This window comes from Lupinus angustifolius, chromosome LG06 (genome assembly GCF_001865875.1).
Source record: "Lupinus angustifolius cultivar Tanjil chromosome LG06, LupAngTanjil_v1.0, whole genome shotgun sequence".
Taxonomy (NCBI): domain Eukaryota; kingdom Viridiplantae; phylum Streptophyta; class Magnoliopsida; order Fabales; family Fabaceae; genus Lupinus; species Lupinus angustifolius.
The window spans coordinates 8,987,201-9,008,981 of record NC_032014.1 but is presented as its reverse complement, the minus strand read 5'-3'; the positions used below and the strand labels follow the sequence as shown (position 1 = coordinate 9,008,981).

Sequence of the window (21,781 nt, the reverse complement as noted above, 5' to 3'; positions counted from 1 at the left end):
TTTAGCCCCCTTTGGGGTTTAAAAGCTACTGCAAGGGCTTCAAGATTAGAAGTTAAATTTGTTAGCTTTTTAAAATTAAAAAGCTGCTTTCAAGTGTTAAGCCTAAAAATGCTAAGTGAAAGCAGTCAAATTGGTAAATGGTAGTGGTAATAATTACAAAGTTCTAACAATGATAGTAATAGTGGCTGCGGAAATTATAATATTAATAATGGTGGTAATAGCGATAGTGGTGAATGGGTAAGAATATAATTAATCTGTCATAAGAAACTTAAGTAGCTTATATGACAAACTATTTTAGCATTTGTAAAAAACCTTGAGTACAGAATACTTTTATAAATACTAGGCTCAATTATAAACTTCCAAAATATCATTGAACACAGTTAGAATCCAATTACCTAAAGAGTGTAATATGTAACTAACCAGAATCCAATTTTGACCCACATCAACTTAAATTCTCATTGACCTACATGTGCCATTTAATCCATTGGATTATTACTTGCCCCATTGACTGTAACGAGGTTTGGCAATTTTGACACCATCGAATTAAACCAATAGAGAGAAGAAATGGTAGCTTGAAATAGAGATGGAGTGGGAGGTGCCAATCATTAGGTTTTTTATTGAGTTTTGTATATCTCATAAACTTCCCACTACTTAAACAAGAGTGTAAAATACATCATTCAATATCTAGAGAACATAAAAAATGGTGGGAAAGTGTACAAAACTGATAATATATATATATATATATATAACCTTATACCGTAAGCGGAAAGAATGCTTACAGAATTTGGATATGTGACCTCATGGTCACTAAGCTCGCTGGTATGGAGAGGCTCACCTCTTCTCTCTATATATGTATTTACACACAGGCATGGTGAAAAAAAATAGTGTATTGACATACAAGGAAACATGAAGGATATGCAACATGGTAACGAGTCAATCAAAACTTTGAAGAAAGACTGTAATTATTAATTCTTATTTTAACTAAAGGAAGGATATAACAAAGCAAAAATACCTTGTGTGTGATAATGATTTTGCAAAGAACATAGTTGACAAGTAACCCTGTAAGTCTTGTGGGGTAAAGAGATAATGAAAGAGAATTAATGGTTCCGTGCATTTATGGTCACAGTTGCTCAAGAAATAAGACTCCATTCTAAGTCAATGTTGAACTTTCTTACCTTCTGCATATTCTAGCATCTCCAATGGTGTAGGCAAGTAAAGAGAAAAGTAGATTGAGTTGAATGGTTAGAGTGAAAAGTAGATTGAGTTATAGAAAGTAAAGAGAAATAATGCAGCATGGTAGAGCCTATATAATACAACTCAAGAGATAGAAAGCAACCGAGTAATATAGGAGTAATTCATCTTCACCTGCTAGTGACTGCTACCCTCAAAGGCATCCATGGCTATATCCACCCTCTTCTTTTTGCTTACCCTTTTCCTTCATCCAGTTCAGTTGGCTTTGGGAAACAACATAACTTTGAATACATCACTTTCCACAGATGACAACCGTCTTCTGTGGCTTTCATCTTCAGGTGAATTTGCATTTGGGTTCTGCCAAATCAATGACAGTGACACTAACCAGAACCAAAAACTCTTCTTGGTTGCCATCTGGTACCAAAACATACCTGACAAAACTATTGTCTGGAATGCAAGAACAGACAAGCCTGTACCAAAAGGGTCCACGATTGAGCTAACAACAAGTGGCTTAACCATCCGTAATCCGCAAGGTGAAGCTATTTGGACTGCAGAACCAACTGAATCTGTTTCCTATGGGGCTATGCTGGACACTGGCAACTTTGTTCTAGTTAGCAATGATTCTAGTTCCAGTTCAACCTATGTGTGGGAAAGCTTCGAGAATCCCCCAACACATTGCTGCCTAGCCAAAACTTGGAAGTTCAAGGTATCCTTACATCTAGATTGACAGAATCCAGTTACACAAAAGGAAGGTTTCAACTTTATTTTGATAAAGGTGATATGTTCCTAACTGGCATTGGCTGGCCAAATGACAAAGCTAATTCTCGCTATAAAAGTTATTTTAATGTTGGAACAAGTTCAGCCTCAAAGCTAGCGTTTGATAGTAAAGCAGATATTTATGTAGAGGGAACGAATGGAGAAAACATGTCACTTGGATGGGAAAATTCAGCTCTTGATCCTAACGCATATTACTACAGAACTGCACTTGATTTCTATGGAGTTTTTACACAGTATGCTCATCCAAAGAAGGGCTCAGATGGCCAGCAAGATTGGTCTATAGTGCGTTATGTTCCTCCTGACATTTGCTTCGCCATTTTCAGTGATTTCGGAAGTGGTTCCTGTGGTTATAATAGCTACTGCTCCATGGAAAACCAGAGGCCTACTTGCAAATGTCCAGATGGGTATTCTCTGCTTGATCCAAAGAACCAATTTGGTGGATGCCAACCTGACTTTTCTCTAGGTTGTGAAGCAGATGAGGGAGGATCAAGAGACAGGCCTGAAGAGGTATTTCAATTTAAGGTTTTACAAAATGTTGATTGGCCTTTGGGTGATTATGAGAGGTTAGACAATTATACTCCACTTGACTGTCAAACAACTTGTTTGCCAACCAAACAGGAAAATGTTGGAAGAAGAAATTACCCCTTTCTAATGGAAGATCAAAGGCAAAGGAAAGGTCATATAGCATTCATCAAAACAAGAATTCGCTCATTGAGTGACCTTGATCCTGATTCACCAAAGGGCTATCCTAATGGTGCAAAGGTAGAAGATCCAGCTAAGCCAATACTTATAGGGTCACTTGTTGGTTCTCTTGTCATTAACAGTGTGTTTCTAGCATCAGTTACTCTCTTTTTTCTCCTAAAGCCAAAAAAGATACTCCAAGCTTCAAGTGTTTTGGAAACAAATCTGTATTCCTTTCCTTACGAGACATTGAAACGGTACACACAGGATTTCTGCGAAGAACTAGGCCGGGGTTCTTTTAGCACTGTTTATAAAGGCACTCTAAACTCAGGTTCTGATCAATTTGTTGCTGTGAAGAAGCTGAACACATTAGCCATAGAACGAGAAAAAGAGTTTAAGACAGAATTGAATGCTATTGGTAAAACTAGCCACAAGAACTTGGTTCGGTTGATTGGATTATGTGATGAAGGAACTAATAGGCTTCTTGTATATGAGTTCTTGAGCAATGGCACCCTTGCAGACATCCTATTTGGACAAGTACAACCCAATTGGAATCTAAGAGTTACAATTGCTTTGGGAATTGCAAAAGGATTGGTGTACCTACACGAAGAGTGTGGCACTCCTATAATTCACTGTGATATAAAACCTCAGAATGTACTCATAGATGAATACTTCACACAAAAAATATCTGACTTTGGGTTGGCCAAGTTGTTAATGCTTGATCAAAGTAAAACTCATACCATGATTAGAGGAACTCGAGGATATGTTGCTCCTGAATGGTTCAAGAATGTGCCCGTGACAGCTAAGGTTGATGTTTATAGCTTTGGTGTAATGTTGTTAGAAATCATTTGTTGCAGAAGAGGTGTGCTCGATTTTGAGGAAGGAGAAGAAGCCATATTGTCAGACTGGGCTAATGATTGCCTTAGGGATGGAAGAATAGATGCTCTAGTAAAGGAAGATAAGGAGGCTATGGCAGACAAAATCAGGCTGAAAAAGTGGGTGATGATAGCAATCTGGTGCATTCAAGAGCATCATGATATGAGGCCTACAATGAAGACAACCATGCACATGTTAGAAGGACTAGTTGAAGTTCCACATCCACCATCACCTTCTTCTTTCACCTTAGCTTCTTGAATGTGCTAGTGCCCAATGGTAGTCCCTTGTGTCATGAAGTCAGCAACTTGGGAAAGCTAGGAAATAGAAGGGAGGTCTTGGCTACGATTTGTATCTGTTTTTACTTGGTAATCATGACATGGTTATTATGGATGTTTACAGTAATTTATAGCTTATATTGTTCTACATAAGCTTAGTGTGTGTTTGAAAAAGCACATGGATAGTTGGATAGCTTATAAGCTAGTCAACTACATTGTTTCACTCACCAAAAAAAAGCCATGGGAGCTATTTGGTAAGGGAGCTTTTTGGAGAAAAAAAGCTCTTTTTGATAAGCTAATAGGGATAGCTTATGGCTTATGTTGAATTGTGTTTGTTTTGCTAAGATTTACTTTGAATTCTAAATAAGTTTTTCCAGTTTGTTTCTATCATTTAGGAGTTAAAATACTAATATCTATGTATCTCATCTACTTTGTCTGCAAGTTTTAAACATCGAATTTGATATTCTATATTTTTAATTTTATCTCTTATTTACTATTGTATATACATATAAAGGAGGATAATATTGTTCCACTCAACATTTTTTCAGGAGCCACTGATTTTATCTCTGCAAAATGAGTTGGAAAGTTGGATTCTAATTGTTGAATAGTTGAACTCCTATAATTTCTTGGACAGTTGCATCTACAGGCCTACATGAACTAAGCACCAGTTCACATCTACAGGCCTACATGAACTAAGCACCAGTTCACATCACTTGTATTCATTGCAAATAACATATAAGTACTTAAAAACTTCAGACAATTTTAATCATTAATATTCAAAAGTCTTAACTTAAAGACACAATCATAATTACATAGTTGATGAGTTTATAATCATTAATTAATGAGTTACAGAAAAAAAATTAGCAAATGCAGCTTAAGTCACAGAACCTGTAGTTGGTCAAGGCTCCATCTATCATCAACAATGCTGTTTCATGAAGCTTATGAAGAGACATTGTAAAAGGTGAAAGCTCGACCTGCATGAGAAAAAATACCATATAAACTACAGCTCTCTATCTCTATGTGCTGCAATTCAAATAAAAAAATACACATGACTCTCATTTAGTGGGGTCTGGGGAGGATATACATATGTATTCTTACTCTCGCAAGTGAAGAGATTGTTTCTAGGATTTCTTGATATATGAAAAAAAAATCTTAGATAAATACAATCAAATAAGAGGGAAAAAGAAAAGGAAGTCATATTCCTTTTGGCATCTCATTCTTTCAGCACTTTATGCAGAAAAGGAACAACATTGGAATGAATTGTTGGACAACATTATCTCTTTCATTGAAAGAATAATCTATATAGCTGTAATTGTTCTATTTTGCTATAAAGCAAATCATAAATCTACCTCATTTATCGATGTGTTAGTACTAAACCACAGCTCTCTGTCTCTATGTGCTGCAATTGCAAAATCAATTGAAAAACAAAAAAAAAATCAAATAAACAGACTGGTATAAAAAAGGGCGGCCCAATGCATAAGACTCTCACCTAGTGGTATATGAGGAGGGAAGATGTACGCATTCTTTTCGCAGGTGAAGAGATTGTTTCCAGGATTTCTTGAAATATTGAAAAATAATTTGTTTTAGATAAATACAACAAAAAGAGAGTGAAAAAGAAAAGGAAGTCATATTCCTTTTGACATCTCATTCTTTAAGCACTTTTATGCAGAAAAGGAAGAACATTGGAATAAATTGTTGGACAACATTATTTCTTTCTTTAAAAGAATAATCTATATAGCTCTAATTGTTCTATTTTGCTACAAGCAAATCATAAATCTACCTCATTTATCCATGTGTTATTACTAATTGTTCACATATGTATTAAAACTCACTTTATTAACCCATATTGAAAGAGAGTATGGTGACTCCTAGGAACTATTCAATACGAGCAAGTAAAAAACTACCAAGCCAATCCATAGGTAAGCCTTTTATAATTCTCTGTTTTTCATATCACTGTACTTTGCATCTTGTGTAACATTAACATCAAATTGTTACCTCATGTTCTTACATTATGATCCTCGATCCTATCCTATGATTCATTCTTGCAGACCCATTTCCCTTACCATGGTGATGCCATTCTTATTAACATGTGTGCCTAATGTAGCTGGACCACAAAAAAGAAATACTCAAGAACAACCACAACCCTGAAAACTCTTAGTCTCTTAAAATTATACCTCATCATCATTTATCCTATTATGACTCAACTTCAGACCTCTCAAGCTCTTATGATTCTACGACATGTTGCAAGGACGGTTGCCAAGCAAATGAGAACATATTCCTTAGGCGCATAGAAGATTCCTAAATTGAGTCCTGAAATTTAAAAACCTGGTTTAAAAGTCTGCATAAGACTCTGAAGAACATTGTTTTTTCCCGGTAAGATCTGCAGAACATTGTTATTAAGGCCTCAGTCTTATCATAAGAGTCCACAAGACTCCCATTGTAGATGTACTAAAGAAAGAGCTTGCAATGTAAGTAACATTCAATTTGCACATTCTGCAATAACTCACAATGTTACTACAACTGAACTTGCACATTATGCAAAAACTCTACTGTTTCAGTACACTTAACTTGCACACACTCCGCAACTGATATTCTAACAAAGTGAGACGTGCAAACAGAGAAAACTTAGTATAAAATGGGATTTGTAACTATAGTTTCGTACTCAATGAAAAAACAGGTGTATGAAAGGCAAGAAAAGAAAACCATTAAAACTGGGATTTCTAACTCTAATGTCTTACCTATTAATGGAGTGGCTCTTCCTCTTTACCTTCTACCTTCATCCTCTGCTTTCTAACAGGTAAGAAGCACGTTGAGCTAATAAAAAAAGGGAAGAACTCAAAGGATATGAAGGATGCCAAGTATCTCCAAGGAAAAGGAAATCAAAAGGTGACTATACCATGCAACCAAGGTTGGGTGAAACTGGCCTTTTGGACTTGATATATTTTTTATATTTGTGTTGTCATTACAGCGTCACATGATCCACCAGCTTCACCAGACTCGGTTTTTGTTGATTGTATAAACTATTTTACATGTCATAATCATCATCTTGAAGAGAAGAAATAAATCAAGATTTCATTCCCAATATTTTGATTAAGGCACATTTACTTGGTTCTTCTCTTAATTCCCACTTTTATCATAAAAGTCAGTGAACAAATTCTTCCATCCTAGGAGAGAGAGAACAAAAAAGAACATAACGAAACTGGCTCTAGCCATTTTATTATGTTTTGTAAGCATGAGTTAGGAATTCATCCACATAGTTAACTATAAAATGTAACTTAAACTATATTAATTTAAAACGAGAGGCATAGGTTGATAATTGATAGATCACTGAATGAAAAAATCTGAGGATACAAACAAGCTAATTGAATAAAAAGCTGCATGGATGACTGGGATGAATCATATTACAGATTACTTCAGTAAGATCCCTAAAATGCATAACTTGACAGCCTACTGTCCATCACTGGATTTCTTTGATATTGCCATGACATTGAAGTTAAGGGACTCCGGATTTTTCTTGATCATGCTCTGAATGACTTTAGCTGCATCCTGTTGCAAATTGACATACATATTAGAAATCTAAAATAGGTTAAATGACTTTGTAGGTTCATGTACTCTTTTAGAAAATTAAATTGGTCCCTGAAAAAAAGAACTTTGTAAATAGATCCCTAAACAAAAAAAAGGTTCGTAATTGGGTCCTTCACACTTTTCGGTTAAGGTTCACAAAAAGTTGAAGGACCTACAATGGCCAAGTGGATGGATCACTTAATGGAACCATAACAGAACCCTAATGAAAAAAATGAATGTTGGGCACAATTACTATTTTCTATGCGATCAGGGACCTAATTGCAAACATTTTTATTTTAGAGATTTGAATTTCCTCAAAAAAGTATAAGGATCAACAGAGTAATTAAACCTTAAATATAATACAAGTAATGACGGCAAATAAGTAACAAGAAAGACAGTAAATCCAGCAAATTAAGACAAGGTTAAATAACTAATGTCAAGGACTCAAGGAACAAATTTCCCAAATGCGAAGACCCGTCGTACCTAGTCTAAATTGACATTTGACTTTTATTTAGAAGAGTAGGGGCAAAATTTATCAAATTCCCAACTGTTGGCCAAAAGCTTAAGCTATTAAATGAAGGATCATAAATGGTTTTTATCTAACAACTAACATGAACATGCATGGTTGAAAATGCCAACGTCCAGATTTTGAAGAACCCTCCATATTTAGGGGGTAAAGAGGCACAAAGAAAAGGCTTAGCAGGAAAAGTTGGTGAAGTAAGCATGTGCTCCGATAGAGAGCGGGCCCATAAACAGAGAGTTCGTTGAAGAGAATGTGTTAAAAAGTGTATTGCTAGCACTTCTCTTCTCTCTTATAGGTTTGATAACCAAATCTAATCTTCTGATAAATACATGCCATTAAGGAGCAATTCAGTTAAAGCTTTAACAGCAAAGATATTTACCCTCAACAAAGTACTCGGTGATGATGAACCATGAGATATCGGTGCTGACTTTCTTCCATCAAGCTCATAAAGTTCACCTGCGTATAACACGATTGCAAGGAAATCAATCAGATAAAATGCAGGTACATGCAAAAGGGAGGAAAAGAACAGAAAACTGATCTAATACATGTACAGGATCCCAAATAGTTTTGATATAGGCTTCATACAGCTGACTCCCATGATTTAGGGATTTAGGTTGCTTATTATTTTGTTACGATGCTATACCAGTATATATATCGCTTTGCTTTTCTTACTATTACAATTACAATAATTGGACCTAACTCCATCCAAAAGCTAGCTCATATGGAGAATATTGCTTAAGATGCTTAACACTTTAACAGTTACAAGCACAACTACTCACTAAGTTATAAAAAGAAATTACCATCCACACAAGCCAAGCAGATGAAATGAGTGTCCACATTATCAGATGCCTGCATTACAAATGTTTTGAAAAAAATGGTAACATGAGATAAGTAAATATTTGTAATGATCTTGGCAGGGGATGCTATCTGTGAACAACACTTCAAATATTTCTTGGCAAGATAACAATATCAATACATGAGGACAATTTTGACAGTTATATCTCCCTAAACCCTCAGTAATTTACATTTACACCATGTTCAAACCAGCATAACTTTGTATAATTTAAAAAAAAACATGATAATTTTACATAAAAAATAGCTTTCAACGTATGTTAAATGAAAGGGCTTCATATTTCACTACAATTTCCATCCCTTATATACTACAGCTTTTCTAGACACATTCCATGAGTAACAAGGATCTTCCTTAGTTTTTATGAGGAAATCAAAATGTATTTATAAACTTTCCTAAAGGGAAGAATATTTTATACCAAGATCTATTCCAACAAACTTGTGAGAAGTTTCTGTTGATCATCTGCCACCAGACAACTGACAATATCATTACACACATGCACTATTATCCCTGTATATTCTGGCTACACCTAGTGGATCTTGTAGGTTAAAGCAAAGGTATTTTCTAGCCATGTTGCTCCATCTACATGACAAAACTTTCATGGAAAGATGCTTAACAATCTTTTCATATAAACAAAATGCACATTGCCACAAATATTTTGTAGATTAGCCTCTTTACCTCTACCAAAATCACAACTACAACCTGTAACCAAAAATTGGTCCAAGTACTACTATACACCGCTGACAGAATTAGCCATTTATTGCTAATACCTTAAGTGAATCGATTTGAATATTTTTAAATTACAGCTTCTACTATCAAGAGTACTTAGTCCCTTTTTGCTCCACAAAAGTAAATACCTATGTGCACGTAAGTCAAGCTACTTCAAGGAAGAGAATTCAATTAGGAAGTTGGTTTTGACTCCAAAAGCTCGTAATTATAGACATCATTTTTAGCACAATGGCCATTAGACTAAATTAGTATGTATCATTATCGTTTCAAAGATTCTTCTTTTGTACAAACTCAACTACCTGACAAGTAGAAACATAAGTTTGATAAGAAATTCAACCATATAGTCTAATAAGTAATAATCCAAATATAAATTCGAGAGGTTACTTATCACACTAGAGCTTAAAATATAAATTACATTATATAAAGTCCCTGCTGAAGAATCACTTTACCACACCGAAGAATAGCAAGTAGCAAGTGAACTAAGCAAGATTGGTCCAAATGCATTGGGTTACAGTCTCAAGATAAGAAGGCTGAGCCCTACATCACTACACCCATCTCGTTAATAAATCACAGCATACACCCTACTTAGCATAGCTTCAAATTTAACTCGTAACATTACCTCGGTATCACCAGAAGTAGCTGCCACTGAATGAGCAACTTCCATCTCCCTGTCATTCTCTATAAAATTCCAAACGACCATTATATTTTGCTAACCAACAGTGTCAATTGCTAGCATTTCTATGATATGAGAAAGAAAAGGAGGAGGTGTGGGTAGGAAGGAATAACCTGAAATGGATCCAAGTTTGCAGTAGACTTAAAGAACTTATCAAAGAATGAATCCTCAACCGATAACAACAAATCAACAAAAGCAAAAAAAAACTGAATGAGAATTAGTTGCTGATGTACTAAAAGTCTTAATTAAAGCAATTCAATTGTTGAAAACTTACCAAGCTTGACCTCAGAAGTTAAGTTACCAAGAGCATGAAGAAGCCCTATTGTACCACAGGCATTACCCACAGTTTGCTTCAGAAAATACACTTTACTGCTATGTTCCTACACCGTAACAACATATAAAAACCTACTCAAGACATGCCTCTAAGTAATCAATCATTATATGAAAATATGTTGCCTGGTATTCACATTTCTTGTACTGCTGTTTAATTTAAATAAAAATAACGAAATAAGCTAGTAGAATGGTCTTACAATATATTGAGTGCAATTCTTAGAAAAAGAAATGTGCACTCACCTTATTTTCATTTTGCTGCTGCAACCTCTCTTCTTCAGTCTGATACGAGATAAAAGTTTCCACAAAATCAGAATAAACACATAAGAACTTGATATGAGATATTAGAGAGAGAGATTAGCATGTTTCGTACTGTTTAATTATGTACCAGAACAGAACAATTTTCAAAGGTCTGTTCTAGGTATAACCTGACAGGCTGATATACTATTTTTTTTCTTTGTTCTTTCTTTAACTTTAACTATAGATAAAAATCTAGTTCGTTAATTATAGAGAACCAATTCGCAAAATAACCACGAAATGGTATGCAAGAATCACGAATTGGTACGCAAGAACCACGAATTGGTATGCAAGAACCACGAATTGGCATGCAAGAACCACAAACTAGTATGCAAGAACCACAAATTTATGCAACAACCACGAATTGGTACGCAAGAACCAATTTACGGTTCTCTACCAAAATGAGATAATTGTGTTTCAATGGTAAATACATCAAAGTCACACATATGGTAAAATATGATTGGTTCATGAAGTAAATTTGTGTAAGAACTATCACTATCAAACTTAAAAAACCCCAAAAAACCCAAACTTCAAAATTTCTTTATATTAAAGAAGGCAAAGGGTTAGTCCAAAACGGGAAAATGATAAAAAAAATTGTAAAATCACATGGGTGTGTCAACAATATACTATCCCGATCTCAGTAGTCTCTCATTCAATTTCAAACATTGCTTTTATAACATGGTTCATGACATCGGGGTTAGCTTTAAGAGGAAGCCATCCTGTAAGAGGAAGCCATTCTTCACTTCTTTTAGGTTTGTGTTTTCTGTTATGCTTTTATTTCTGTGTTCTTATTTCTGTGCTCTTATTCCAATAATTAAGTTCGAAGCAAAGACACCGCTTTTATAGTTAAGTTATGTGGATCTTAGTGGGCCATTTAAGAAGCCTGTGGTTTCAGAAAGCTTAATAAGTTATTAAAGTTTAACAACGGTCGTTTTTTTTGTTGTTACTTAATTTGGTAAATTTATCTATCTACTATATATACTAGCGTGTTGACATGCATTGTCGTATCTGTCAACCCGCTTTCTTATCGTTTGTAATGTATAGTTTGTATTTTATAAATTTAAATATAATTTTTTGCGCTAAATTTACGGTTGAATTTATTCAATTGGTCTAGTATTCAATTTTTTAAATACACTTTTAAAATAAGAAGATAATAAGGATAAAATAAGAAAATAATATTATATAGTTTTTTTTTTTTAGTAGAAATAAAAAGATATTGAGGGCAAAATAGGAAAACATAAATTACACCATGATGGGTGGTTATTTTGTGTTTTCCCTTTATTAATAGTATAGATATATATATAAACGGAAAATTATAAATAATTATCATGACATCATAAACTATAAATAATTATCTTTATTAATGACTATCATAAACTTTCAAATATTACTTTTATTCTTTTTCACACTATAATATTATTCTTCCACACATTTTTTTATTTTTATTTTTTCTTCTTCAATTCTCTATTTGATTAATTTTCTTACGTCTTTGGTCTCTATTTAGTTTTTATGTAACATTTCTTATATTAAATTATTTTTCTTTAAAGAATGTAACACATAAATGATAAATATAAAAAAAATAAGAATGCAGGTCGATAGTATCTATAATATCTATGTTTCTATATTATATTTATAGTTACTATATAAAGACAAAATATGATATAACTATCGTCATAGTGTAATTTTTATTTTCTTATTTTGTCCTTAACATTATTTAATTTCTATAAAATGAACCATATAATCCCATGTAACCACTATTGATACATTAATTACTCTTCTTACCTTAATTTGAAATTATAATAAAGAAAAAAATTATAATATAAAGTATTTTGAATATAAAAAATACATTTTAATTTTCCAAATTGAAGTATATAAAAATTAAATATTTAGTTCCATACAATATGGATTGACATACATGAATTGTTTGTACGTACTGGTATATATAAAAGTCAAAACATAATATAAGTAATATTATCATGATGTAATTTCTACTTTCCCATTGTGCCCTTAATATTTTTCAATTTGTACAGAAAATTATATAATTATAGGCAACTATCACCAAAATATTAATTGTAAGCTGAAACTACCTCTCACTTTAAATTGGACATTATGATAAAATAAAAATTATAATTTAAAATATATTCAATAAAAAATCTAATATAAAATACAAAAAAATATATTTAATTTTACGAAATATATAAAATTTGAATATTTAATTACATAAAATAAATAATATGGGTCAATAGAAACTAGTTAATAATTATTATTAAATGTGTCATATCATAGGTGAGTCATTTAACCAACTTTTATTAATATATGTCTGAAAATTTTCTATAAAGTAAGAAGTGATGATATGTCCTAGAGAATATTACCTATCTTGTATTGTGGCTGGCTAGTGGACATTGTTAGCCAATTGGTGATCGGTGGCCATCAGGTGGACAATTTTGGTCAGTTAGTGGTCGGCTTATGAATAATGTTGGTAAATGAACTAATGTATAGTGTAGGTCAACTAGTGGACAATGTTGATCATTTGATAACTAGTGGTGTGTTAGGGCATTGTTAGTCAGCTGGTAGTCGATAACCTTTTGATGGGCGACGTTGGTGATCGGTGGTCAGGTGATGGACATTGTTGGCCAAGCCGATGTTAAGTGGATTGGCATTGTTGTCCACCTGGTTGACTTATTGGGTTGCTCGTGATCAAACCATTATGTTTTGGACCTACATATAGGAACAAATCCCTCAAAGCTCTTGCTTAATGTAAACATATTGTTGGTCATGGCAAGTTGATCTTATTTTGGCACAACCAATGGGTGGCAGGACTATGAGTGTATGGCTGGTATGTTACCCACTTCCATTACTATTGTGCTCCCCGTATGGAGGCCAATGGCGATGGTGCCATGGATTGCAAGTTCTTTGTGTAAAATGGTTGTTAGAGCCTGTGTCAATCATATTGGTAACTGATATAGTTTTTGGAAAAGGATATGAGGTTGTAATGGACTTTGACGTGACCAAGTGCATCTGTGGAAGCTATCCCACAACCTATTGCTAACAAAAGAAACATGGTTGGTGGTCTCATGAAAGTCCGATTTGTCCTTTTTTTATAGGCACCACTGAGAAATCTATGGATATTATGCATGACCGTGACATTGCGGCTCAAGTATGGTTAAACATTATTCCCCCAGAAAATGGTCATTGTTTTCTTCGGTCTTGCGTGATTAGATAACCCTAAACATGGAAGGTAGTTTTGGGTTTGCAAATAGAGTTTTCTGGAAACCCATTTTTATGACAACTTGTCGTTTGCTTCTATCATGGTGATTTTGAATGACATGTGTCGCGCCCCGATTTTCGGCTGCACGACTTTGTTTAGAGTCACCACTACATTTTATAGTTAAAAATGTAGAAAAATCTTTGAAGCTCAATTACCTTGGACTTTTTGATTTTGATTAGTACCCTACCCGTCCACATTAAATGATACAATTCATTAAAATATATGACTTTATTATTATTTTTATTTTTATTAAATTGTCTGATTAATTAATTATTAAAAAGAAATAATATTTAATTTTATTATTGTGCCTGACGAGATTGATCCTGGTCCTACGTATCCCTATTAAGGGAATCAAGATTTACGTAGTTCTTTAGTAGAAAAATATTTATTGGTTGAATGTATTTTAATTAAACAGAATATATTTTTTAGTCAAAAATGTTTATTTATTGGTAAAAAAAATTATTTGTTTAATTTTTGTTATTTATATAATTAAGAAAATATAATTTAATCAATTTTGAGATTTAATCGGTTGAAAAGAAGCGGCGTAACGCAACATTTCGAATATGATTTGAGAAGAAATAGGCCTCCGGGACGACCTTCTCTCCACATTTGATTAGTTCTAAAAATTATTTTATTTTAAAAAGTATTAATTGTCACGTTTTATTAAAATAAAAATGTTCAAATTTTTATTGAAATACAATTTTATTTGTACTTATTCATTATTACTATTTATCTAGGTAAACAAAATTATTTATTTTATTTCCCAAAAAAAACAATTGTACTTTTATGCCTACTGTAGAAAATTTGTTGGTTAAATATGGTTTTTATTATTACTTTACACAAATAATTTGCATTAGAAAATGAATTAAGTTGGAAATTTATATCTGAATGGGATTTAATAGAGTGCAACATGAGCAGGAGAGTCTGTCTACGTGTCAAGCAATTACTGGTTGATGCTTGGTGTAGGCCAAGTGGACGTATGTGGTTCGCTGGAGTGGAAGATGCACGAGTCTCATGGTAGACTTGGTTGTACTAGATTAGGACAGAAGGAGTATTGATTCCGTGTGGTGGCGCGTATGAGCTGACATTTGCACCCGCAAATGAATGGAGGAGATCAGCGGGTGCACGGTCCTGTCATTAAGCACGACCACAGGGGAATAAATGCTAGGTAGGGGCGCCTCGTTTCAGTGTGCATGTGTCTATGCGTGCAAGCGTAGACCTGCATGCGTGTCAAGTGGTGACTGACTACGCTGTCTAGTCAAGAGAAGCAACGTTATGATGACTAATCCAAGGGCTTGTGGAATGGGTGCACGGTTCTTCTAGTGGTTTCGCTTAAACTGGATAAGAGCGAATTTCAACAGTCTGTCTCCCTCTGTGCAGTTTTTATTTTTAAATTCTAGAACTTTTTGGAACGCCTTTAATCCTTTCACAAACCCCTACTTATATTGTTTTTCAACCCTAACTTAACCCTAATAAATTGCTAACAAACATAATCTCCACTAACCTACAACCCTTGATATTAGGCACCCACCAAGTCAGATTTGACTTGGTGCTTTTATTTTGTATTTATTTTTATTTTTTGAAAAAAAACAAATTAAGTCTACTTATATATGTTTTAATTACTTTTTATATTTTATAAATTCCGAAAAATAATAAATAATTATATATGGATAGCTTTTCATTATATTTCCGAAAAATAAAAATAAACTTTTTTTTTTTGTTTATTTGGATTTTAAAAGGGATTTTAAGAGCATTTCCTTTATTTTTTATTTTATAAATTCAAATTTAATTACAAAAGTAATAAAAAAATCTTTTTATTTATCCTTTATTTATTTTATAATAAAATTCGAAAAATGAAAATAAAATATTATTTTAAAATAAATATGATTATAAGCTTTTTAGGGTCAATTTTAATTTAATTTTTTACAAACTTTTTTTTTTGGAAATTAAATTATTTTATCTTTAAACTTTGGTTAACCTAATCATTTAGACGTAGGAACCTTAATATGTTTACTTTAATTAATTTTTAATAATTCGATTTATTTAATAGCTCTGAGTTTTTTCTGAGTCGGACAAAAAATGAGTGTTTACAACATGCTGATGTTGCCATTCTAGTAAGCATGTTAGATTAAAAAAGAAATCTTTGCACGATAATTGAAAAAGGAAGAAAGATAAACATTTATTTGTGATACAGTGTTTCAAGGTAAATTATTTTAGATACACTTATCAGCAGTTGGAATTTGACTGCAACCAAATGTAGTGACACTTCCAATCTAAAAGTTCCCTCCATGCACTAAATCACTACATGGGAGAGCTTCTTCTCAAACAACATAGATGTTGGTCATGATCAACAGAACAGAAACACTCTTCAACACCCCTCTATCATTGATTGGGTTTCATGTGGCACTACATTACATAGCTCCACTCTTATTTAGTGGGTCCCAAATAAATTTCAAATAGGGACTGTGATAAAGAAAGTCTTGAAAAGAGTCTGTTGATAGCATTCCTCAGCAGCAGAAAACTGCACCCTTTACTTACCGGTAAACCTCGGTTTCCGCTTCTCAGCAAATGCAGCCAAACCTTCAAGTCTATCTTTAGTAATCAACACCTGATCATAGCAATCTTCTTCCAAGGCCAAAGCTGATGTTAGATCAGTCTCAGTTCCCTCGTTAATAGCTCTTTTAGCCATCCTTATAGCTACAGGACCCTGATGAAAAAGCCAATGTTACTGAATAATAAGAACCAAACTTTGTCTCAAAAACCAATTTTTCAATAAATAATAAAGTTTGTTTTATTTTGGTAATTTCATTCCTAAGGATTTTTTTATCCAAGTAACTCAAACTCACAAAATAACTTCCAGGTGTTCATTCTCAAACATGTATTTTTAATTATCAATTCTTCCAAAATGCTTTATATTCAAACATAATTTTGGACAGATTACACAACTATGTTCTTGATTATCAGATTCAAATAGATTACCAGGGTCAATTACACCAAATGAATCATTTGTGGCTTTGCATGGGGAGTAGATCTTTTTGTTATGTACTTATAACAAGAGCAATATTTTTCTTCTAAATAGATCAACTTCAAAAGAAGAAAATAAACAAAATCAACATCTAAGATAATCAGTGACAGCCATTTATATAGGGAAATTCAATGTCATAAAACGATTATCCCTGTAATTTTAAATGGCATAAAGCACACAATAGCACAACACCATTTTCAGTATGATATAATTCAAAGCATTATACCTTCTGATTGATATCCCGAGCCATTGCAAGTGCCTTCAAATAAGCTTCACCAGCAGCAACACAGTAATTGACAAGACCTGCATGAAAGGATGCTTATGCAGCTCTATATCATTGATATTAACAGGAGAAAAAAACAAGTAGTGGTATGATTTTTTTGAGAATAGGAGTTAGAAAAGGTTTGTTTATTTCTGGTATTCTGTAGTGTATCGAAGTTGCACAACAGTGATGGGTTTTCTCTTTGCTTTTTGGAGCTTAGAAGACAAAGAAAGTTTGATAAGCACAAATTGAACTTTTTTAAAATTGCTGATTTTGAAGTTAAATTGTAAGTTCACAGAAACAATGAGCATATATCACATGTTCTAAGGATGCTCCTAACATCTCTGTGCTTGATGACTGTGGGACTAATCAACGTACCAATCGATAAAGCCTCTTTTCCGTTAATCTTTCGACCAGTATATATAATATCCTTTGCTATTGAGTGTCCAACCAATCTAGGTAGTCGCTGTGTTCCACCTGCTCTGTGAACAACAGGATTCCATGAGAGATGATTTATCCCAAAGATCAAAAGAATTCAATGCAATACTAAGGCAACTTTCTAAAATACAAGGCACATATAACTAGGTTGCTATTCACCTCAATTCCACATCAAAATCCTATAAACTTGATACTAGCTGTGGGAGTATGGACTGTAGAAGCTCAAAAGCAAAAATAAGCCATTAGTATTAGTGAATTACGGCTCATTTGTTTAGGTTTTACAAAAACGTGTTTCTCCTGAGATGAGACATTGTTGGCAGAAACATTCTTTAAATTCAACTTCTCTTAAATGCTGAATTTCAGCTTTTTTCTTCTTCAGATAAAAGTTTTTATTAAAGACCGAGCCAAACAAGCCTATGAGAGGCAAAAGTCATTTTTATTTGATCAAAATATAATTTTTTTATACGTCCCAATAAAAATTAAGCCTAAACAAACAGGCTCTTAACAGCGAGACAGTATCGAAAACAATAAGTTTTGGTTCCCGCTCTCCAGCATATTGTGCTGACCTTATTGCACTCATTCACAAAAAACTAAAAACCAATTCAAATCACTTGCTTTGATTTTATTCATCTACATATTCTAGATATTCTCTACAATTTATCTTGAAATTTTATCTTAATCCGCTAGATAGCAAAACCGAAAGATATATGGTTGAAATAGTTGGTGTCAAGGAAACAACATGCTTAAGAGAATTAGTATACAGCATACCCAGGGATTATGGCGAGTCCTGTCTCTGGCAAACCCATCAAAGCATCTTCCCCTATGCCATGAAAGAAGAAACAAATGAAAGCAGTCTAAACCTTGCAACACACCCTAAGCATCCAAAAGATCCTATAAATAAGTAGATCAAATTTACAAAAGTACTGCATATTCAACTACCACATATTCGAATATCACATGCCAGAGCCATTTCAAGTCCACCACCAAGCGCTACTCCTTCAATAACAGCAATAGTTGGTACACGAACTGCCTGAATAAAAAAATGATCCTAGTTTCAATGAGAAGCGTTGACAAAGATGGGAAAACTGAGATAAAATGAAATAAGCAAAGTATGTACGACTAAAGCAAAAGAGCATCATAGAGTCTACCTTAAGAGATTTTTCATCACAGATTTATTTTCATTAACACAAATTATAAGCAGAACAGTTGACGCAGAAAAAATAATAAAGTCATAGCTCATGAACTAAATAACACCCAAAAATTTAAACTAATAATTGTGTGTTTAGATTAGCTCATTCCGAGTTCGAAGAGCTTAAAAACCAAAATCTTTCTGAGAGATGAGAGTTTTTTAGCTCAAACAAAACCAAATATGAACTAAGATGGCTGAAATATACTAAAAAAGGATGTAAACTGGAATAGAACTAAACATCTGCACTGCATGAACTTCATTTGCCATTCATTCATAGCATGCAGTTGACAAGTTCACAACTGCTAGAATGTAATCGATTTATGTGAACAAACCTCTAGAAACGAGAATGTGGAGCGAAGAGAATTCACAAAATCCTTAACCTCTGGTTCATTCATGGTCCTGCGCTCCTGCGATCCAACAAACACAAAACCTTCAAAAACACAGGTTACTCTACTCTTAGAATATATATAATGAAAGTAGAAAACTAACCTTTAAATCAGCCCCAGCACAAAATACTCCAGGAACTGAACTGGATATGATAGCAACATTAGTATAGGAATTCTGTTCAATCAACTCCAATGTGTGATGTAGACCTTGCAGCATATCTTTGCCTATAGCATTTTTAGCTCCAGGCCTATCTAATCTAACATCCACAATCCCTGTAAACAAAAAAGTTCATTTTTTAATGGGATTTGTAAATCAAAGACATACAAAAAAAAAGCACAAGAAAACGAGGTTCGGAAAACCCGGTAAACCAGTTTTTTCATTCACTACACAACACATACCCTGTAAACAAAAAGATTGATTTTTTTTAATGGGATTTGTAAATCATATAGACATATACAATATAACAACAAAAAGAAGAAAGCAACTAAAAAAAACCTGCAACCCAGTTTTTCATTCACTAAATAAGGAAACAATACACTAAATAAGGCAACAGAATGCAAAAGGCTCCCGAAGGTAAATGTATGCAGTATTATCCTGCAATCGGGTATAAGCTATTTCCACTGGATTTGAACATCTGACATTTTAGTCATTAAGCAACAACCTTTACTGTGTTTACCTCTAAGTCCAGCAAAATCTGAATGGCTTAGTTTAAATTGCAGTTATAAAACTGCACAATAAGCTGCAATATTATTTAGAACTGTGACCACAAGCACAAATTAAAAAATTTACCAGAATCGGAGCCTTGGAGATTGTGAAGCTTAACAAATTCAGAAGCAGAAGAGTCGAAAATAAGGTTTCTACGGCTTTGGTATTGTTGTTGATACACATTATGAGTGAGAAATTGTAAAGGGTGGTTGAAATAATATGGTTTGGAACATGATTTGAAATTGGAAGTGCAGAGAGTGAGAGACCTGGTCAACACCCACAAAACACGCATGTTTTATATGTTTTGAGATTCAGATTAAGCAAAAAGGCACTGCACAAGATTGAATTAGATTAAAGTGCTGTGTAGTTTACAACTCACCAGTCATTGGTACATAACATGGGGTAACATTTTATGTAAACGGGTCGAGTAATTGAATTATTGGACATAATGGGTAATTATTTGGCCAGAACTCGATACCGTACTAAATTTTCCTTTTTTCTCTCACGTTTAAAAAACTTTACTTAGACATAAATATTCGATGAATATAATATTGGACATAATATTGGTACATTCACTTTCCACATTTTATACTTATTGGCATATATGTTATTCTAGTACCACCAGCTAAGAGTTGTCTATTATTATATTATTTTTTTGTAGAGAAAGACTTGTGTGGAAACGAAATCATATAAAGATGATTAATAAAATCTTGATAACATATTAATATCTCAATTCTAATTAAATTTAATCTTAAATGATAACATCAAAAATCATAAAATATATTTGTTTTCAAATACTAGGTGCTTCATGAATCTCCATAAAAAATTTCTCATTTTTTTATTATACACGTATATTTCTTTGGTTTCCCACAGGTATCATCGCACTGGAGACAATCATATCCGAGCCGGAAACATCAACAGTTATGTGGGAATAACTCTTATTCTGATGAGTATTTTTTGCATCCACAATACTCAAAAAATACAACGATAAAGAGTAAGATTATTTATTAAGAATGATATGGAGAAGTTAGTTCATTTCTCATATGGAAAGGAATAGATACCCTTGATTAGCAAGAAAGACTATATAATAGAGTAAATTATATTGACACTCCCTGAGTTTTAGTGAAATTTACAAACCACCCCTCACTTTTCTAACCTTACACAAACCTCCCCTAGTTTTATACTTTTATTACACTGACCACCCCTGTATAATAAATAAGTGTAATTTTTTAATCAAAAAATGTGATAAATGCAATTAAGTTAAACAAAACATGATATATTGTGTAGACAAGTCTAAATAATATACAAATCAATATATCTTTTTTATTTTTGGTTCGTTACACTACATTATAAGCGTGATTTAAACAATATTTCTTCATAATTGTTGATGCATTTTGTAACAAAAAAATAATAAATATACATTAATTTGTATATTATTTAGACTTGTCTACACAATATATTATATTTTGTTTAACTTAATTGCATTTATTACATTTTTTGTTTAAAAGATTACACTTATTTCTTATGCATGAGTGGTCAGTGTAATGAAAGAACAAAACTATGGGAGGTTTGTGTAAGTTTAGAAAAGTGAGGGGTGGTTTGTGTAATTTCATTAAAACTCAAGGGTGTCAGTATAATTTAGCTCTATATAATATCCCAAGTAAAGCATACGTTTCTAGAGGGTAAACAATGACACTCACATCAATACTCAAACTTTTTATTGACTAATCACAAATTTGAA

The 21,781-nt window shown here is 33.1% G+C and overlaps 2 protein-coding genes and 1 pseudogene across 4 annotated transcripts; 1 reads left to right on the top strand and 2 right to left on the bottom strand.

The window, feature by feature from the left end:
• Positions 1,371-4,150, top strand: LOC109349627 (annotated as a pseudogene).
• Positions 7,106-10,817, bottom strand: LOC109349630 (ubiquitin carboxyl-terminal hydrolase 3-like; the record flags this gene model as incomplete). Its single annotated transcript, XM_019590508.1, has 7 exons — positions 7,106-7,346; positions 8,267-8,343; positions 8,688-8,736; positions 10,086-10,152; positions 10,248-10,311; positions 10,414-10,519; positions 10,713-10,817. Coding segments are annotated over 7 exons (567 nt in total), but the record flags the coding sequence as incomplete, so codon positions are not given.
• LOC109349629 (probable enoyl-CoA hydratase 2, mitochondrial) lies at positions 16,195-20,446 on the bottom strand. Of its 3 annotated transcripts, none has more exons than XR_002108006.1 (9): positions 20,125-20,446; positions 19,438-19,607; positions 19,281-19,355; positions 18,699-18,789; positions 18,528-18,579; positions 17,700-17,803; positions 17,286-17,362; positions 16,511-16,741; positions 16,195-16,464 (listed from the first exon to the last, which is right to left on the bottom strand). XR_002108006.1 is itself a non-coding variant. In XM_019590507.1 (8 exons), exons 1-8 carry the CDS (start codon positions 20,330-20,332, stop codon positions 16,565-16,567), a joined length of 954 nt encoding a protein of 317 aa, XP_019446052.1. In that variant the 5' UTR covers positions 20,333-20,446; the 3' UTR covers positions 16,195-16,564. The 3 variants fall into 3 exon arrangements, 1 of the variants encoding a protein (XP_019446052.1); XR_002108007.1 differs by having other exon boundaries at positions 16,195-16,417; positions 16,513-16,741; XM_019590507.1 differs by having other exon boundaries at positions 16,195-16,741.

Bases quoted from the DNA above. Each gene is read 5' to 3' on its own strand.
- LOC109349629 (XM_019590507.1), bottom strand. From the start codon at position 20,332: ATGCGTGTTTTGTGGGTGTTGACCAGGTCTCTCACTCTCTGCACTTCC. The intron at 18,790-19,280 runs GTTTGTTCACAT...TTTTTTATTCAG, and splicing joins CCACATTCTCGTTTCTAGAG to GCAGTTCGTGTACCAACTAT. The intron at 17,363-17,699 runs GTACGTTGATTA...CCTTTCATGCAG, and splicing joins AAAAGAGGCTTTATCGATTG to GTCTTGTCAATTACTGTGTT.